Source organism: Choloepus didactylus, chromosome 1 (genome assembly GCF_015220235.1).
Source record: "Choloepus didactylus isolate mChoDid1 chromosome 1, mChoDid1.pri, whole genome shotgun sequence".
NCBI lineage: Eukaryota > Metazoa > Chordata > Mammalia > Pilosa > Megalonychidae > Choloepus > Choloepus didactylus.
The window spans coordinates 58,138,200-58,157,734 of NC_051307.1; the positions used below are offsets into that span (position 1 = coordinate 58,138,200).

The window sequence follows — 19,535 nt, forward strand, 5'->3', positions numbered from 1 at the left end:
GCATCAGGTGTTTGACAATCCATGGAAAGGGGAAGGAAAGGCACAATAAAAGATACCATGAAAAATGAATATTTGAGCATCAGGGTTTTGACAATAATTGCTTTATAGTAGTTGTGAGGGATAGGGGGAGAATATGAGAAATGGCAATATTTTTTAAAATCTATTAAAATGTGTAGAAAATGGAAGACAAGATATAAGCATTTGTGTCAATATGTGTAGTACAATAAATAATGAAGTGAGTAATAAAGTTTTTTGGAGTTAAGATGGTCTGTGTGAATTGTTTCATGATATCAGGTCAGTTTAAATAGATTCTACAAATAACAATGCTTAAACAGAGATATAAATAAATGAATAGAGTAAGATATGAGTCTCCAGCAGGAGGAGATATATTGATTTGAATTACACAAATGGAAGTACATGAGGTCAGACTCATCCCTTCGGGAAGCCAACTGGGACTCCTCTCCTAGGCCCCACATTTGGGTGGAGCATTGTACTTTCTGGTTTTTGAGCATCATTGAAATCCATTTTTGAAATTTTTATCCATAATGATCTCCCAACGAGCCTTAGCAAAATGTTGATTATGCAACCTCCTTTTGGATGCAGTTGCTGCTGCTTCACATCCTTCAAGGGATTTGTTTGCCTGGAATGATATAGAATAAAAATACTTCAGAAGCTGTAAGATGACAAGCTTACTGAACCTTAGATGGAGAGGAGAATAAATCAATTAGAAGGGATTAATATTTAGAGACCTTTGAAAATGATAATTTGAAGAGTAATCAGAAATATTTGGAACACAAGTATATTGTGATTATTCTGTAGCATTCCCTGTAGCAGTTGAGGTCTGGCAAAAGGGATATCTCTCTTTCCCACCCCACGGTGATGTTTTTTGGGGTGATGGGCCCAAGGGAGCTCCTTTGAAAAGTTTCCTTTGAAGAACTGAAGTCTAAATTTGCAGTTTCTTAGAAGGATATGAACAGCCATAAAGTTACCATAGAGCAAGCAATATGTCCAGTTTTATTTAACCTCAAAATACTTCTATCTTTGGGTTGCTGATGCAGTTTTTGAAAGTATGCATTGGAAGGATTTTTTTTTTCCCTAAGGAAGAATTGGTAAACATACAAATGAACACTTCAGGGACAAGTTAACAAAGAAACTTTAAAGTACTTTGGAAAACTAAATTAAAATCTTGGGTCACTGTTCTTTGCTAGTATGATAAGTAATCAAAGTTCTTTTAAAATAATATTTAATAGAATGTTTCAGATAAATTGTAGTTAAGAAAACATATTTAGTAAACACGTATAAAATTGTGTATATGTATGTATTTATTCATAAACTCTTTCCTAAATGGATTTGTGGTGACTTACAAAGATACACACAAACGTATGTATATATAGGCTAAGGAAAAAAGAGGATAAATATGTCCGTTAGGTTTCTTTGTCTCTGTTCATAGAAAACCCAACTCAAACTGGATGTAAACAAGCAAACAAAAAAAAGTAAATTTGTTACTTCATATTATTGCAGAATATAACAGTAAGACTAGGTTTGGGTAAAGATTTAGTTAGTGGCTCAAATGATATAGCCAAAATCCAAGTTTTTCCTGTTTTTCTGGTCTGCCTTCTACTCTTTAAGCTTCATTATCAAGCTCTCCATGAACCCCGTTGCCCGTACGTAATTCCAGATTTTCCAAAAAGGCTGCAGTCTAACTCGCAGATATTTTTAATGTTACAAATTGCAGACTCCACATGATATTGAGTCTGATAACATTTTCTTCAAAAATATTAAAAATTGCAATGAGAAATGTACAGTTTTTCCACAGGAACATTCTGTGTTGCTGGGAGTTATAAGCTGCTAATCATTTCAGTTAAGGCTCCTTTCTAGTAATCAGCTTAAACTTTGTTTACTAAGTGCATATCTACATTGACATGATTTTCCTGGTATCATTTTATGTGTCCTTAGATTAATTAATTTTTTTATACACATGCTCATTTTTTTCCATACTTAAGGTACCTTTGGGTAATATCTTGCTTTTCGTTTTTTGTTTTTTTTTTGCAGCTGGTTTGTAAATATTTGAATCACATTATGGGATTGCTAGACAAACTTTCAGGTTTGCTTGGCCTGAAGAAGAAGGAGGTTCATGTTTTGTGCCTTGGACTGGATAATAGTGGCAAAACAACCATCATTAACAAACTTAAACCTACAAATGTAAGTATCTTTCTTAGGTGCTTTCCATATCGTCTGCTACTAGAGAAAGTTAATATGTGGAATTATTTTGATCATCCTTATAACTTCATATTATCATGTCTGCAGTCCTTTTAACCCTGTAGTACCTTAAAGTAATAAGTATCAGTCAGCTATAATCTGCAGTGATTTCATGCATGTATTGGTAAATCTTGATTATTTAAACTGGAAAGCTCTTTTCAAATGCCTTTTCTCTCAAAAGAGTTTAACAATTTTGCCAAGTTTACTTCCGGATTGCAATGCCTCCTTTTTGGTTCCTTCATCGCAGGAAAAGCAAAACCAGAAGGAAAAATGGGTCAGCTTTACAGATTCTATGGATGATATTTCTTAGATAATTTTTCCCAAAAGTGTGGTTTACTTATCAGTTGTAGTAAGCAAGATGATTTTAAGTGACATGTACAAAGATACCTATATTTAAAAATATTTATTAGAATAATATGCAAAGCTAGCACATTCAACACATATGAGGCTTCAGTGGTTGTATACATTAGAGTTAGGTACTTCTACATAACAGTGGCCTAAATATGATAGAGGCTTTTCTGCCATCTAAACAAGTTTAGAGGAAACATTCCAGGGCTGATAGGATTGCTGCATGGTTCTGAGAGATCCAGGCAACTTCCATTTTTCTGATCTATTATCCTTAGTTCCTCAAGATCGCTGCACTGTCATCTTAGTTAACCATCATAACCATATTCCAAGTCACAGGAAGGAGAAAAGAGCAGGGCAAAAGGATAGGCCTTTTTGCTTAATATTGGGTAACATTAACGTACAGAATGTGACTAACATTCTGCTACAGTTGGTTAAGTACATTTATTTAGGTAAAAACCATTAGTAAAATAATGTAAAATGTTGAGTAAAAAGATAATATACATGATGTAAAGATAGAGCAAAGATTAAGAAGATAGTATTCTTGATACCTGAATGGCCGAAGATTGGGAAAGTTGCTCCTAAATGTGCTTCTAAAAGCTTCTCTGCAGACACTGGGAAGTATGAGAAGACTTAGTGCGTGTTCCGATTTGCTAATGCTGCTTTCATGCAAAATACCAGAAATTGATTGGCTTTTATAAAAGGGGTTTATTTGGTTACAAAGTTACAGTCTTAAGGTCATAAAGTGTCCAAGGTAAGGCATCAGCAATAGTTTACCTTCACTGAAGAATGGCCGATGGCGTCCAGAAAACCTCTGTTAGCTCAGAAGGCATGTAGCTGGTGTCTCCTTGCTCCCAGGTTGCGTTTCAAAATGGCATTCTCCAAAATGTTGCTCTTGGGGTGTTTTGTCCTCTCTTAGCTGCAGCTCCTCTTTAAAATGTCACTTTCAGTTGCTCTGAGGTCCCTCTGTTTGTGAGCTCCTTTTATAGGATTTCAGTGAACTAATCAAGACCCACCCTGAATGGGTGGGGCCACATTTCCATGGAAACATTCAATCAAGAGGTCACACCCTAATCAAAGGTGTCACTCACAGTTGGGTGGATCACATCTCCATGGAAACAATCAGAAGGTTCCAGCCTAATCAACAGTAATATGTCTGATGCCACAAGATTGCATTAAAGAATATGGCTTTTTCTGGGGGACATAATACATACAAACCAGCACAGTGCTCCCATTTATTTTATGGCAGCTTCAGTTTTACTTCTGTTCAAGTAGAGATTACTTTGGGATTACAAAAATGCCATTCTTTCTTTTCTTCATGTCATCATTCCCTTCTTCTACATTGACAAGGGTTTACCATGCAAAATATACTTAACTGCTAGTATATTTTCGGATGGGAGTTAGTTTAAGATAGACAGGATAAGGTGCTGAAAATGGATGTGGAAGGTAATGTAGGCGTTTTAGGGGCTTCCTTAGGTTTACTGGGAATCAGCTGGGATACACATGCTTAAGTCAGACAGGGATGAAAAAAGTATCAACTTTATTGATAAAGTTTCAAGTACTCCCACACTTTCAAGCTTTCCTGCTCAGAGAAAGATGCACTCTCCTAGGCTTACTGCATTGCTAAGACCAGGTGAGAAGGTATGCTTCCAAAGAGCAGCTGGCTCTCAAAAGAGGAAGAGAGGGAAGGGCTTAGCCAAGCATGGTCAACTTCATCTCACAAACTGAGCAGTGAAGGAAGTCAACTTTTTCTCATGGAAAGGAATAAATTGCAGGAGAGGAGAGCAGTAGGGAATCTTGGAGGGTCATTTTAATGGTATTCCCTCTGTGGAAATGGGGAAAAGAGATTCCTTCCCATTAAATGAAAGAACATATTTAAAAGGCCATGTTACATTAGAGGTTATCTTCTGACCTGCGTGATTACAAAAAGATTTCTAAGTCAGTCTTTAAAAGGAAAATATGGCATCCTACCCAAAAAGATAGGGTCCAGAATTGAATTTAGACAGTAGTGCATGGACGAGGAAAGTATCATACCTGATTGTACCTGGGTCCATAATCAGCATTGTGGATTAGCAATCAGCAGATCAACTTGGAATGGTGCTTAAGAATCTTAATACTGGAACTTTCATTTCTGCAGTAAGGCCTTTAGCAACGAGTGAGCAAAATTAGAGATTACTCTATGGGAGGTATTTCTATTTTTCTCCACAAGAAATATTCTCAAGATAATTTTTGTTTTCGTGGTAAAAGTAGACTCAAATAAGGACAAAATGATTGAAGCTGGAGCCACAGTTAATAGCCCCAAAATGGACCAGCCACAAAATGCTTACTATCATCAAATATAGTAAACAGAAATATGTTCAAAAGGAAAATAGGAGTTACAATTTCTTCTTTTCTTTTCTTATTCTCAACAGGATAGTGATCTTCTGTCCCAAGTATAGTTATTGTCATAGAAATAAGTTTCTTTGATAAGGATAGGAATAGCTTTGTTCTCTATCCAATCTCCTACCCAACTTGGTTCTATTGAGGGCACCCACTCTTATTTTCTAATACAGTTGTGGATTTTTTTTTTTCTTCATCTGTGATTTCTAGGAAGTTGGGGCAGGAGGGGAAGGATACAGCATGTACTCAGTCTGTTATCTTGAAATAGTCTGATATACCCATTTCAGACTAATCTTTTAGATCTACTGACCCTGCCTAACACACCACATTAGGAAAACCTGGGCACATAGCCAATAACTAGCACTTTTTAATTAATCTTCTGTCTTCCAACATCCCTGTCTTGCTGTTACCTCTGTAAATTATGACACTAGCCTATACTATCTCCAGAGCTGTTTTAAGGGGATCACCTGATTTCTGATACTGTCTCCTGACCCTTAATCTTTAGGGAAGTATCCTATCTTCTTAAAGAAATTGACATCCAGGTCCAAAGAGCAGAACAAGTTTCTCTTCCTTTTTTTTTTTTTTTTTAAAGCTTGGTGATAATACTCTGAAGGCTGCCTGTATTAAAGGCCCAAAATTCTTAGATAACCCTCTGTCACTAAAGTATAGATTTAACATTTGTTTTCTGCCTACCTTTGAGCTCAAGAACAGTTTCTGGTGAGTTTACATCCACTATTAAAATATGTTATTTTTAATGAAGTAAGTACATTAATTATAGAAATCTGTGGTGCTCTGATTGTCAGTAAACATCTGGCAAAAAAAATTTGCAGGTCACATTTTATAGTAAAGTTATATCTTGTTTTCTCTGTTGGTAAAATTAATTTCTAGATAACTAGAAACTTCTTGTACCCAAATTGGTTTTTCATATTGTTATCCTAATGTTAATTTATTGTTACTCTATTGAAGTTGATGGTGTTTTCTGAACTGATGAATGATTTTTATAATGCGATTATTGGGTGGAAACCTTTAAAGTCAAACCAGTGATGTTTCAGTTTGCTAAAGCTGCTGGAATGCAATATACCAGAAATGGGTTGGCTTTTAACAATGGGGATTTATTAAGTTACAAGTTACAATTTGAAGGCCTTGAAAATGTCCAAATTAAGGCATCAACAAGAGGATACCTTCTCTGAAGGAAGACTGCTGACATCCAGTGTTCCTCTCTCACATGGTGACGTCTGCTGGTCTTTCTCTCCTGGTTCTGGTTTCATTGGCTGTGTTTAAATGTTTCTGGGCATTTCTCTTCTCTCTGCCCCCTCTCTCTGTGTTTCTGCCTTTTATCTTCTTGTAAAGGATTCCCGTGAAGGATTAAGTCCCACCTGGAATGGGCTGGGTCACATCTCAATTGAAATAGCCTAACCAAAAGGTCCCACCCACAATAGGTCTGCCTGCTCAAGAATGGATTAAAAAAACGGGGTCTTTTCTGGGGTAAATAATAGATTCAAAACAGCACAAGTGAGGTTTTAGGGAACAAAAAAAAGCTAGGAAACTCTTTATTCCAAAGCTTATTGCACAATGAAGTGACCCCAATGTATTGTGCAGGGATTTTAATAGCAGGAAACAAATTCTACCAACATAAACAAAAAGATTTTTGAAAGACTATTAGCACAGCACGTACAATTGAAGGAAAAGCTTTAGAAAGGCAGAACCAGGGCAGCTCGGGGTGTGGAGATCTTCATTAGTTCATTACTATTAAAGTAACTAAGCTCGAGTGGCTTTTCAGCTTCTGTCTTTCCATTTTAGTTTAAAATTTCTTTGTTTAATCTTCTCATGTCCTTAGTAGAAGATTTTAGAAATGGACAATCTTTTTCCTTGAACTTTTAATTTTGAAATAATTTCAAACTTCCAGGACAGTTGCAAAAATAATAAAAACTCATTCAGAGAACTCCAACATACCCCCTCATATGCAGATCCACCAATTTTAACATTTTGCCATATTTGTTGAATCATTCTATCTCATCTTTCTATCTATCAATCCTCTATCTATCAGTTTTCTAAACATTTGAGAGTAGGTTGAATACATCATGCTCCTTGAACACATAATACTTCCATGTACATTTCCTAAGAACAAGGATATTCACTTATGTAACCACCTTCCATATGGTTAACATGTTCAAGAACTTTAACATTGATAGGAAGTTTTCAGGCTTATCCCAATTTTTTTCATATATCCCGGTGGTGTCCCTTTGGGCCTTTTCTTCTCCATTATTAATCCAGTCCAGGATCATGTATTGCATTTAATTATCATTATCTCTTTAGTTAATTTTTTTTTTATTGTGGAAACATTTACACAAGATAAACTTTCCCATCTCAACCACTCCCAAGCATACCATTCAGTGGGGTTAATCACATTCCCAATATTGTGCTACCCTCACCACCATCCATTACCAGAACTTTCCAAGCACCCTAGACAGAAATGCTACAGTCGTTATGCATTAACTCTCCATTTCCTTTTTCTTCTACTCCTGGTAACCTTTACTCTACTTTCTGTATCGGTGCATTTGTGTATTCTGGTTATTTAATATAAATGGAATTATGCAATATCTGTCCTTTTGTTTCTGACTTATTTCACTCAACATGATACCTTCAGGGTTCATCTGTATAGTGGCATGTATCAGTACTTCATCCCTTTTTTAAGGCTAAGTAATATTCCATTGTATGTCTATACTACATTTTTTTTTAATCTATTCATCTACTAATGGACATTTGGGTTGCCCCCACCTTTTGGTTGTTGTGAATAATACTGCTACAAACATTGGTGTACAAATTCCATCCAAATCCCTACTTTCAGTTCTTTTAGATATATACCTATAAGTAGGATTGTCAGATCATACAGTAAATCTATACTAAACTTTCTTCAGAATTGCCAAACTGTTTTTCACAGCAGCTGCACCATTTTACATTCCCAACAAAAATGTATGTGGGTTTTTAAGAAATAGAAGATTTGGATGCATTTTCTTTAACCTGAGGAAAAATTCTTCTTTAGTAATTGCAAATTTCTGAACTTCATCTTTTCTTTTAAAGGCTCAATCTCAAGATATAGTTCCAACAATAGGATTCAGCATAGAAAAATTCAAATCATCCAGGTAATCCATTTTATTTATACTTATAATTAAGAAGCTATGGGGAAGAAATAGTTGTTAGATATAACTGGTCATTCCTTCTAATGGAAAAAGTAATTTGTTGTTTCAGAAGCATGTGGGCATTAAAATGTTTATACCACCACCCTTGGATTATTTTTCAGAATTTAGGGTTTAGACAAATTCTGATAACCTCACTAGTCAAAAGAACATTTTAAAAATATGTTATACATTGCAAAATAATGTTAATATTCATTAAATTAATTTTTACAGAACTTTTACTTCAAAGTTGGCATCAGTTGAAATATGGTATATTAAGATAATTTATTTGGGAACTATTTAAAATTTTAAGTCAAAGTTATACTTTAAGTTAGTAGCTTTTAATTTAGTTATACTTTTATTTTTTGCTTTTGGTAGTTTGTCTTTTACAGTGTTTGACATGTCAGGTCAAGGAAGATACAGAAATCTCTGGGAACACTATTATAAGTAAGTATGTTTGTGAATGTCAGTTAACTAGATGGTTATATTTTGACGGTAAATAATGATTAGAAATCCAAATTATTTCATGGCTAGATACATAGGCTACATTATAATGTTGATTTTTCATGTAATTTAAGTACATTTCCTAATTGAAAAAGATAAATTCATAATCTTGGGCCTTTGCATATGCTATTGTCTATGTTTTTCATGTTCTCTCCTACCCTCTTTCTCTCTCTCCAGTTTAAGATTAATATAATCAACCTTTAAGAACAAGCTGAAAAGTCACATCCCCTGTTAAGTTCCACTATTTCGCCCAGTTATTCTGTCCCCAGTGTTGCACAGTACTTTGTCCATTCACATACTTTTCACTCTTAAAGTCATGTACCATGGCTGCCTCCGTAATAAGATTGTGAACTCCTTAAAGCAGAGGTTGTTTCTTATTCAAATTATTTCTTAAAGGCTTGGCATATAGCTTAGAAAATATTTATTGAATAAATTTAGTTGAAATAGCAGTGTTAACTGTCTAAAAGTTGATCCATTGGTTCTCTGAACAATTCTAGACAACATTTTTCTAGCATATGTAAAATCAAGTGCTCACTGATCACTTCAGATTCTAGGAAAGAGATTAACCACTGACAAATTAATAGTATCCAAATGTGTTATACCTCTCAAGATTTGCATATGATATTAAATTGAATTCATTGACTTCTGATATTGGTAAGACTCCTTCATTTAAGAGCATTGTAACTCATTTTTGGAGTCTGAAACTTAAAAAACAGTATTTCTTTGCTAAACTTCCTTTTGTTATTATGAATTCCTGCCTTGAAATGACACATTACTTCCAGATCAGATTTAAACTTCGATTGATTGACTCTTTCCTGATAGTAAATGTGGGAACAAACATTTTATTCCTCTGAAATGAGCAAAGGAAATTTATTCCAGATACTCTTCTCAGTGAGGATTTTAATTGAAGACCTATTTAAATCATATAGATCCAAAGATCCTCAGAGATCAGAGAAAAAGGGCAGTGCTACGAGTTTGTGGGTCAGGTTAGAAAAGGAAAAGTATCATGTTTGTAGTATTCTGTAGTAGATTCCCTTGAGAAATGTGGGATTTTAAAGTAAACCTGAATTTTCAAATATAGAATTTTTTATTTCACCTCCAATTAGTTGATAAACAATACTTTTTAAAGAGAATGTATTTATTTTAGCTGCTTTAAAAAAAATGCATTTGTTTTGATTACAGAGAACAAAAGTACATAGAAAATAGTACTTGGAAAAAAGAAACTTTTTTCGGATTTTAACCCTTTTTTCTTCAAATTGTTTTTGGAAGAAATTAGTGAGTTCAGGAATATTATAGTTAAATTGTAAATTGATGAATGTGAATGTGGTTACTGTTGAGAAATTTACAAAAATAGTAAATTTCCTCCATATCCATATTTTTTTGGATTATGAGAGATCATGCTCATATTTATCTATTAGACTGGAAGGGATTAAAAAATTAATAAAGTCTACTGTTGGTAGAATGAGTCACTTGTAAGTGGGAATGTAATATCTTTTTGAGAGTAATTTATCAATATCTGTTCACAGGGAAAATGGTCATACCCCTCCGGCCAGCATTTTTCGTTTAGAAATGTATCATATGACCAGGCCTAGTGAGCCAAGAATGTGCTTTGAGCATTGTATTTATAATGATGTTTTCATATTTCAGTTACATAAAGGGAAATATTATTAATATAAACATGTGCTTAGCATATATAGAGAGAAGAAAATAAAGGAATATGCACCAAACCATTAACAGTATTTGCTTTTAGAATAATAAGATTGTAAGGGAAGTTCACTTTCTATGTGTTTCTGTAATTTTAAATATTGTATAATTTTTGCATATTACTCTCAATAATAAAACAATGGTAAAGTGCAAAATATACAGAGTGCACATTTTTTAAAGTTTGGAAAATACAGCAAACAGTGTAGAAAAATTGTTTCCCAAAAATCACACTTCTCATAAATTTACCATTGTTAATCTTTTTGTTATGTGTCTTGTGTAAAGTTGTATAGTTTATAAAATTGAGGAAGGAACCACCTAAATTAGGGGGTGGTTTGTACCCTGCTTTTGTCAATTAATGTTCTATGACATGGCCAAATCATTTCATGTTCATTCATTACTAATGATATTTAACTTAAAAACGTAATATATGACTGTGACAAGTGATTCACCAAAAAAAGCTACAGATGTCCGATAAATATGTGAAAAGATACTGAACCTCTAAAGCAATTAATGAAATGCAAATTGAAATAATATGTTGTTAAAATGTCCCAGATTGAAAAGAATGATAATAGCCTGTGCTGGTAAGGGGGTGGGAAAGCTGGTGCTGGTAGTTGTACAAATTGATACAGTGTTTCTGGAGAGCAGTTTGGCAATATTTATCTAAAACTCTGTTTTCCTTAGAAATTTTACTCCTAAAAATAAATCTTAAAGCATGTAAAAATTTTTAATATATGTAGGAGAATGTTTTTCCAAGGTTATTCATAATAATGAAAATTGGAAGTAACCTGAAAGTCCAGCAATACAGGTTTGACACAATATTTCATGCCACAGCCATACAAGGAAATACTTTATAACCATTAAAATAAAGGTGCAGAGCCATCAGTGATTTTCAAAGAGCAGGTGTGATGCATTAGCAAATCCTTAAATCAACTCAGTAGTTGGCTATCATGTCTTTTAAAAATCAAATAGAATAAAATTTAAAAAAACTATTAGTAAATGTTTCAGGAGACTTTTAGTTCAAATATATTCATGTTTCATGTATACTTATGTTTCTATTGTATCTCTAAGTTAAAATGTATTTCTCACTAAATTTATGCTAAAAAGTATTTGCGCAACATTAGGGTAGAGCTTTAGTGTTTCATATAAAAGTTCAAACTACATTGCTAAAAGAATCAAGGATGAACACAAATCTTGTCAGAAAGGCAGCATATAAAACAAGATTCCATTTTAAGCACATGTGTAGATAATCATATATGTATATACACAAAAGTGTCAGAATTGATAAATATATCGAAATAATGATTGTATCTGTATAATAAGGTTGTGGTTTTTTATTTCTTTTTCTCATTCTAATTTTTTAACAAAAAAATGAATTACTTGTAATTTAAAAAATTGACATAGCAAGTCATTAAATTCATCATATTATCCAAGTAAAAAGGATTATTTTACATGAAATATGGCTAATGGTTAATATATTAATCACTCATAAATTAATAAGAAAGAGCACCAAAACCTTTAATGATAAAACATAGGCCATGAAGAAATAATGCACAGGTTAAAAAATGCAAATGGATAGTAAACATGGAAAAATTTGTAGATGTAACTTTGATTTTTATTTCTTGGTATTATACAGAGAAGGACAAGCCATTATTTTTGTCATTGATAGTAGCGATAGATTAAGAATGGTTGTGGCCAAAGAAGAACTTGATACTCTTCTGAACCATCCAGGTATGTGTGTGTGTGTCTTTCAGTCTGTGGATTTCTGTACTTTTGTGTCTGTATTTTGCTATGATGTTTCATTCTTTGGTGTTGGTGAAAAATGTTGCTCATGCTTATTATCTCTTATTTAAAATTTTTGAATTTTAAACCATCCGTTATGCAGAGTTCATAATGTCTTCACCTACAGCACTATATTTTTAAAATTTCAGACCTTTTCCCAGTGTTTTCTGGGTCTCTGACCTTTTTTCCCCCCAAAATAAAAATGCCTTTCTTTCTGATTACATTAATATTATGTGCCAATAGCAAAAAATATAGACAGAAAAATAATAAGGAAGAAAGTAAAAGTTCTGTATTTTAACACCCATTAAATTTTCAATTAGCATCTTTTCATGCATTTCTCTGTGATATATGTGTATGTATCTGTGTGTGTGTGTATAATCACAGCATTTTCTACAAATTTTTATTGTGGAGATTCTTTCCAAACATAACTTTTCTGTTTTTTTTTTTTAATTTTTATTGGGATTGTTCAGATACCATACAATTATCCAAAGATCTAAAGTGTGCAATCAGTGCCCCTGGTACCCTCATACAGTTGTGCATCCATCACCACACTTAATTTTTGTTTAATTTTTAAAACCTTTTCATTACTCCAGACAAGAAATAAAGTGAAAGATGGGAAAAAAAGAAAGAAAAAGAAAAGGAAACTCGAATCTTCCCATATCCCTAACCAACCCCCCTCAATTGTTGACTCGTAGTGTTGGTATAGTACATTTGTTACTGTTTATGAAAGAATGTTGAAATACTACAAATTGTAGTATATAGTTTGCAATAGGTATATGTTTCTTCCCTATATGCCCCTCTATTATTTACTTCTAGTTGTATTGTCATACATTTGTTCTGGTTCATGGAAGAGATTTCTAATATTTGTATAGTTAATCATGGACATTGCCCACCATAGGATTCAGTTTTATACATTCCCATCTTTTGACCTCCAGCTTTCCTTCTGGTGACATACATGACTCTGAGCTTCCTCTTTCCACCTCATTCACGCACCATTCGGCACTGTTAATTATTCTCACATCTTGCTACCAACACCTCTGTTCATTTCCAAACATTTAAGTTCATCCTAGTTGAACATTCTGCTCATACTAAGCAACCACTCCCCATTCTTAAGCCTCGTCCTATATCTTTGTACCTTATATTTCATGTCTATGAGTTTACATATTATAATTAGTTCTTATCAGTGAGACCCTGCAATATTTGTCCTTATGTGTCTGGCTTATTTCACTCAGTATATTGCCCGTGAGGTTTTATCATCAACCCGTTTTTTTTTTTTTAAGGCGGTTTTGTTCGCACACCATACATTCCATCCTAAGTAGACAATCAGTTGTTCTCTGTATGGTCACATCTTTATGTGTTCACCACCTTCACCACTATCTATATAAGGGCATCTACATTTCTTCCACAAGGCAGGAGGGAGCATCAGAGAAGGTAGAGAGGGAAAAGAAAGAGGGAAAAAAATGACAGCTAGGAAGTAGCAAAAGGAAAAGCAACCTTAAATCAAAGTAGGGTAAAGAGTCAGACAACACCACCAATGTCAAGTGTCTAACATGCCTTCCCTATCCCCCCCTCTTATTTGCATTTACCTTGGTATATTGCCTTTGTTACATTAAAGGAAGCATAATACAATGATTCTGGTAGTTAACAGTCTCTAGTTTACATTGACTGCATCCCTCCCCCAGTGCCTCCCCATTTTTAACCCCTTGCAAGGTTGACATTTGCTTGTTCTCCCTTGTAAAAGAACATATTTGTACATTTTATCACAATTGCTGAACACTCTAGATTTCACCAAGCTACACAGTCCCAGTCTTTCTCTTTCCTCCTTTCTTCTGGTGTCTCACATGCTCCCAACCTTCCTCTCTCAACCATATACATAGCTATCTTTGTTCAGTGTACTTACATTGCTGGGCTACCATCTCCCAAAATTGTGTTCCAAACCACGCACTCCGGTCCCCTCCTATCACTCTGTAGTGCTCCCTTTAGTATTTCCTGTGGAGCAGGTGTCTTGTTCACAAAGTCTCTCATTGTCTGTCAGAAAATATTTTGAGCTCTCCCTCATATTTGAAGGACCGCTTTGCTGGATATAGGATTCTTGGTTGGCGGTTTTTCTCTTTCAGTATCTTAAATATATCACACCACTTCCTCTTGCCTCCATGGTTTCTGCTGAGAGATCTGCACGTAGTCTTATTAAGCTTCCTTTGTATGTGATGGATTGCTTTTCTCTTGCTGCTTTCAGGATTCTTTCTTTGTCTTTGACATTTGATAATCTGATTATTAAGTGTCTTGGCGTAGGCCTATTCAGATCTATTCTGTTTGGAGCACGCTGCACTTCTTGGATCTGTAATTTTATGTCTTTCATAAGAGATGGGAAATTTTCATTGCTTACTTCCTCTATTATTGCCTCTGCCCCTTTTCCCTTCTTTTCTCCTTCTGGGACACCAATGATACATAGATTCTTGTACTTTGTTTCATCTTTAAGTTCCTGGAGACGTTGCTCATATTTTTTCATTCTTTTCTCCATCTTCTCCTTTGCGTGTAGGCTTTCAGGTGTTTTGTTCTCCAGTTCTTGTGTGTTTTCTTCTGCTTCTTGAGATCTGCTGTTGTATGTTTCCATTGTGTCTTTCATCTCTTGTGTTGTGCCTTTCATTTCCATATATTCTACTGGTTGTTTTTTGGAACTTTCAATTTCTGCCTTATATATGCCCAGTGTTTTCTTTACAGCCTCTATCTCTTTTGTGAAATATTCTCTAAACTTTTTGAATTGATTTAACATTAGTTGTTTAAATTCCTGTATCTCAGTTGAAGTGTATGTTTGTTCCTTTGACTGGCTCATAGCTTCATTTTTCTTAGTGTAGGTTGTAGTTTTCTGTTGTCTAGGCATTTGACCTCCTAGGCCACCCCAATCAGGTTTTCCCAGATGAGAACAGGCTCAGGTCACAGAAGAAGGTAATATTTCAGTATCTGGTTTCCCTGATGGCTTTTCCTAGAGGATTGAGACACCTGTGCTTTTTTGCTTGGCAAATCCACCTTTCAGCCTGTCACTGCCTGTGTAAGAGGGTGTGGCCTGTGGCTCTCCTCCTCCAGGCTTTAGGGTCTGGTTCCGGAAAGACTGAAAGACAGGCAGTAGAGCTGGGCCCCTCCCTTTCCGCTTGGGAAGCTATGCACCCTCCAGAGATGTCATTTGCATATCAATAAGTTCTTTGTTTCTGTGACTTTGCTGATCAAAGTGTTTTGATTTTAAAATGGTGGAGGCTGTCTTTACTACAAAGTGCTGCAGGCTGAGAACCGCTGAGGTTTTCTCCACAGAAAGAGAAAGGGACAGGAAAACTTCCAGGTTCACCTGTCAGCCAGAGATAGCACCCGATCCTCTGGGATCCCCGTCCTGAGACAGATATGTCCCCCAACTCTCCCAAGGTCAGTTGTCACCAAAAGCTTCTGTCTGCTTATTGAGGATTCGCTGTCTGTATTGAGCATTTAACATTTAAACCTCACTTGGAGCTGGGCTGAGAGAGTGCTGCTCTCTAGCACCGCGAGGCTTCCGTGAGGGAGGGGCTCTCAGCTCTCGGCTCTCAGTGCAGGTCCGAAGTTTTACTTACAGATTTTATGCTGTGATCTCGGGCATTCCTCCCAATTCAGGTTGGTGGATGATGAGTGGACAGTCATGTTTGTCTCCCCACTGTTATTCCAGGTTGTTTGCTAGTTTTTTGGTCATTTATGAATTGTTCCAGGGGGGACTAACAGTCTTCCACTCCTTTCTGTGCCGCCATCTTCTCCTCCACAACTTTTCTGTTTTTGATATCTCTTAGTTTGCCATGCTGCTATAACAGATACCACGCAGCGGGCTGGCTTAAACAACAGAAATTTATGGTCTTACATTTTTGGAGTCTGGAAGGCTTGCTTCCTCCAAGGGTCAATAGCTTTCAGGTTCAGTCCTTGGGGTTCCTTGACTTTAATCCCTGCCTTATGTCACAGAGATTTGATTTCCTTTGTGCCTTCTTTGATTTCCTTTCTGCCTTCGATTTGCCAGTTCTCTTTATGAGGCTTCCAGTAATCCAGATTGAGACCCACCCTCATTCAGTTGGGCTTCATCTTAACTAAAATAATATCTTCAAGAGGACCATATTTATATTGGGTTCATAACCACAGAAATGCAGATTAAGACTAAGAACATGTCTGTGTTGGGGTACATAATTTAATCTACCGCATTCCCAAACTGCCAGTCCCCACCCCACTTCCCAAGATACTAGTATTAATAAATAGGTATTTTTTTTCTTTCATGCCTTTAATATATTCCATGTTATTTATTATTTATGGTAACACACACACACACATACATTTATAGACACCAAAGATGTATATATATATAAGCTTGGGTGCTATGGGGAGTGCCATTGTTTACCAAAATGGGATCATATTCTATATGCTCTTCTGCATCTGCCTGTTCTCAAATAATGCTACATGATGGAAATTTTTCACATCAGTTAGCATGAATGTAATTATTCTCTTTAATAGTGGCTAATATGCTGCCCTACAAATGTTCCACAGTTTATTTAACCATTCAGCTATTGATTGATATTCTTTTTTTTCCTCCTACAAAAAATGCTCCAGTAAGTATTGTGGAATTCTACATTCCTACACTTATTCATGTTAAAATGATTTTAAGTAAATGTGGTGCTAGGGCTTTTGGGAAAGGCTGGAGGCTTAAAAGAAGTGTGGCCTTGTTAGAAATGGAATGAAAGTAGTGTGGGGCTTTCTAACAACTCTTGCTGCTTAACCATAGTATTTTTTTAATGCAATTTTATTGAGATATATTCACATATCATGCAGTCATCCAAAGTGTATAATCAGTTATTCCCACTATCATGATATAATTTTGCATTCATCACTACAATCAATTTTTGAACATTTTCATTACTCCAAAAAAATAAGAATAAAAATTAAAGTAAAAAAGAACACCCAAAACATTCCATCCCCTCCATCCCACCCTATTCTTCATCTAATTTTTGTCCCCATTTTTCCACTCCTCTGTCCATACACTGTATAAAGGGAGTGTGAGCCACAAGTTTTTCACAATCACACAGTCATACTGTGTAAGATAGTTATACAATAGTCTTCAAGAATCAAGGTCACTAGGTTGCAGTTTGACAGCTTCAGGTATTTCCCTCTAGCCATTACAACACACTAAAAACTAAAAAAGAATATATAGCACTTAAGAATACCCTCCAGAGTGACCTCTCACTCCATTTGAAATCTCTTAGCCACTGAAACTTATTTTGTTTCATCTCTTTTCTCTCTTTGGTCAAGATTTTCTCAATCCTACAGTGGAGAGTCCAGGTACACCCCAAGGGTCATTTCCTTCATTGCCAGAGGAATTTACACCCCTGGGAGTCATGTCCTATGTAGGGGAGAGGGCAGTGAGTTCACCTGCCATGTAAACGTAAAGAGAGAGAGGGGCTACATCTGAGCAACAAAGAGGCTCTCTGGGAAGACTCTTAGGCAATAATTGTAAGTAGGCTTAACCTCTCCTTTGCATCAACAAGCCTCACAAGGGAAAGCCCTCAGATCAAGGGCTTGGTCCACCAAATTGGCAGTCCTCAGTGTTTGCGAGAATATCACCAATAACCCAGGTGGGAAAGTCCAATATTTCCGCATTTCCCCCCAGTTCCTCATGGGGTCCCCACAAATACACTTTTGCTCTCTGCCCAAATCACTTTAGGAAGTATCGGAATTTCATCCCAGCCTGTACAAACTCGCCAAATCCAGCTTCCCATTCAAAGCTCCATATACCTATGGTATTCAAACAAACTGACCGTACAAGTTAAATTACCTAGTGAGGCTACAGAAAATATAGATCCTGCATCAAATAAACATCTCCTCCCTTGGTCTTGGGCAGAAGTTTTAGTTTTAAAACCCAGTCAGTATCATCCTTTACCCTTTGGCCTGATTTGCCTTAGTCCTAGTCAGATCCGCTTCATTCATGTCTCTAATTGAAGTATGAACTCTTTTTCAGCTCTATCAACAGTTGCCATATGAGATAATACCGACATTCATAGCTGCCAAGCTCTAGCTCTGAGTCTCAGGTGTCACACAGATACCCAAGGTTCCAGAAACTGACCAGGTTATATAAAAAGAGCTCAGCATCTCAGAATGTAAAGATAACCATTACGACTCAGGAATAGATGTGACTGCTGTAAGAGCTTACAATCTCGGGACCTTTACATCAAGCCTTCCCCTGATAACCTGTGCTCTAAGATTCAATTCTCAGAGTTTGCACATTATAGTTACTCCATATTAGATGAAGAGTTACAGTATTTTTCTTTTTATTTCTGGTGTACTTCACTCAAAATGATGTCCTCAAAATCCATTCACCCAGTTGCATGACTCACAACTTCATTTCTTCTTGCAGTTGCTCAATTTTCAATGCATACACCACAGTTCACCATTCTGTTCATCAGTCGATGTACCCTTAGGCCATCTCCATCCTCTGCAAAGCAGAAATACTGCCGCCATAAACACCAGTGTGCAATGTCCATTCCTATCCCTGCCCTGCTCTGAGATCTTCCAGATGTATACCCAATAATGAGGTTGCAGGACTCTAGTCACCCACATACTTAGCTTCTTGTGGAACCACCACACTGTCCTCCAGATAGGCTACACCATTCTCCTTCCCCACCAATAGTAAATACATACATCCCTCATCTCCAAGTTCTCTCCAGCACTTGTATCCCCTGTTTATTTTTTCCCCTGATATTTAATAGGGATATATTCACATACCATACAATCATCCACAGTGTACTATCAGTTGTTTATAGTATCATCATATAGCTGTGCATTTATCACTACAATCAGCACTTACACATATTCATTACTCAAAAGAAGAATTAAAAGAATAGTAAAAAAGATTAAAGAAAAATAAAACTAAAATAAAATACAGCAATAGGGTACCACTCTAGGTTTCACTAAGTTACACAGTCCCAGTCTTTATCTTCTGTGCTTCCTTCTGGTGTCCTACATGTCCCTAACCTTCCTCCAACCATACTCCCAGTCATCTTTGTTCAGTGTACCTACATTATTGTGCTACTGTCACCCAATACTGTGCTCTAAACCTCTCTCTCCTGTCTTTTCCTGTCTGTCTGTAGTGCTCCCTTTAGTATTTCCTGTAGAGCAGATATCTTGTTCACAAACTCTCAGGGTCTGTTTGTCTGAGAATATTTTAAACTCTCCCTCATATTTGAAGGACAGTTTTGCCAGATATAGAATTCTTGGTTGGCAGTTTTTCTCTTTCAGTATCTTAAATATATCATCCCACTGCCTTCTCACCTCCATGGTTTCTACTGAGAAATCCGCACTTAGTCGTATTGAGCTTCCCTTGTGTTCCAGGAATGGATG

The 19,535-nt window shown here is 35.9% G+C and overlaps 1 protein-coding gene across 2 annotated transcripts in view; it reads left to right on the forward strand.

Moving 5' to 3' along the window:
• Nucleotides 1–19,535, forward strand: part of ARL6 (ADP ribosylation factor like GTPase 6) — a 47,784-nt gene that overhangs the window by 1,462 nt on the left and 26,787 nt on the right. For both annotated transcript variants that reach the window (XM_037834035.1, XM_037834044.1), the window contains exons 2-5: nt 2,053–2,202; nt 8,065–8,126; nt 8,538–8,606; nt 12,001–12,095. In XM_037834035.1, coding sequence (XP_037689963.1) covers nt 2,080–2,202; nt 8,065–8,126; nt 8,538–8,606; nt 12,001–12,095 — 349 coding nt within the window. In that variant the 5' untranslated portion in view covers nt 2,053–2,079. The remainder of the gene's footprint in view (nt 1–2,052; nt 2,203–8,064; nt 8,127–8,537; nt 8,607–12,000; nt 12,096–19,535) is intronic.